The sequence below is a fragment of the Eurypyga helias genome, unplaced genomic scaffold (assembly GCF_000690775.1).
Source record: "Eurypyga helias isolate BGI_N326 unplaced genomic scaffold, ASM69077v1 scaffold25303, whole genome shotgun sequence".
Taxonomy (NCBI): Eukaryota; Metazoa; Chordata; class Aves; order Eurypygiformes; family Eurypygidae; genus Eurypyga; species Eurypyga helias.
Window position 1 is genome coordinate 9,654 of NW_010243436.1, and position 1,230 is coordinate 10,883.

A 1,230-nucleotide genomic window follows, 5' to 3' on the forward strand; every position below is an offset into this window, starting at 1 on the left:
GCTGCCGTAAATGTTTCCTGGGCTTAGACATCCCCGGAGCGCTGCTCCCCATCCAGACCTCCCCGGGTCTCGTGGCCGCACATCACAGCGATCGGGCGCCTCAGAAGATGAAAGCCCTGAGGAATGCTTTCATACATTCGTATCGCCCGCCTTGAACTTTCAAAGCGCTGCTCGCTCCCCGTAAACCCCCAGACGCGCTGCCCGCTTCTCCCCCGGGGTTGCCTCTTGCTGGCGAGCGTGTGGTACGGCACGGCCACCCCAGCGAGCTCAGAACTCGCCCCCGACCGCACAGACCTGGCTGTCGGCTTTACACCTTTGCAAAACGTGCACCCACCTCCTCCTTCTGTCTCCTGCCCCCAACCTAAGAGCTCTGGGTCCCGGCTTGTGCCCATTTCCTGCTCTCACCCAGGGAAAACGGCCCCGGCAGCACAGTCCCTGTCCTCAGGGGAGCCAGGAGAAGGTAGCTGGGAAATTATAGGAAAATAAGGAAGGAGGAAAAGATTCTTTATTTTTAAATTTTTGACACAAATGTCTCTTTCTTCCCCTCCCGCCTCTGCCCCAACGCAGAAGAAGCTCACGCGGGAGTGCGTTTTCCGGGAGCAGTTTGAAGAGAACTGGTACAACACGTACGCCTCGACGCTCTACAAGCACCCCGACTCGGAGAGGCATTACTACGTGGCTCTGAACAAGGACGGCTCTCCCCGCGAGGGCTACAGGACTAAGAGACACCAGAAATTCACCCATTTTTTACCCAGGCCTGTGGACCCTGCCAAAATACCGGCGATGTACAGAGACCTCTTCCACTACAGGTGATGTTTCCTGCGGCTGCCCCGTCAGTGTACATACTTGGGCTCCCAAGCTTCTTCCCAGAGCACTCTATTAATAGTCATTCCATCATTCCTGTAAGCGTAGATGACATAGGAAGATGACATAGGAAAGCACTTCCATTGAATTCAGACACTGCTGTTCCTCCTTGTTTCAAGCATATATCGAACCTGGGTTATTTATGGGGCTGGGGGTAGGGGAAGGGAGGGGACCCTACATATAATCGTTCATTCTCACTCACCTTCGTCACCCGGTTGCTGCAAGAGAGGCCGAATATTCAGTGTTACGGTTGCTTAACGGAACAACGTAATCACCGGGGGTGGGGGAAAAATACCTAAAAAAGAGGAGAAGGAAGACAAAAGACCAGGGAACTGCTGCAGGTGCTGCTGCTGAGCTCGGGATGGT

At 54.6% G+C, this 1,230-nt stretch overlaps 1 protein-coding gene across 1 annotated transcript in view; it reads left to right on the top strand.

Annotated features, from left to right (window-relative positions):
* The window catches only part of FGF16 (fibroblast growth factor 16), a gene marked incomplete at its 5' end in the record, with an annotated part of 10,840 nt that extends 9,649 nt beyond the window's left edge, over positions 1 to 1,191 (top strand). The window contains one exon of the mRNA XM_010149430.1: positions 568 to 1,191. Within this exon, the coding sequence (XP_010147732.1) occupies positions 568 to 813 (246 nt within the window). The remainder of the gene's footprint in view (positions 1 to 567) is intronic.
* Positions 1,192 to 1,230: the final 39 nt, after the last annotated feature.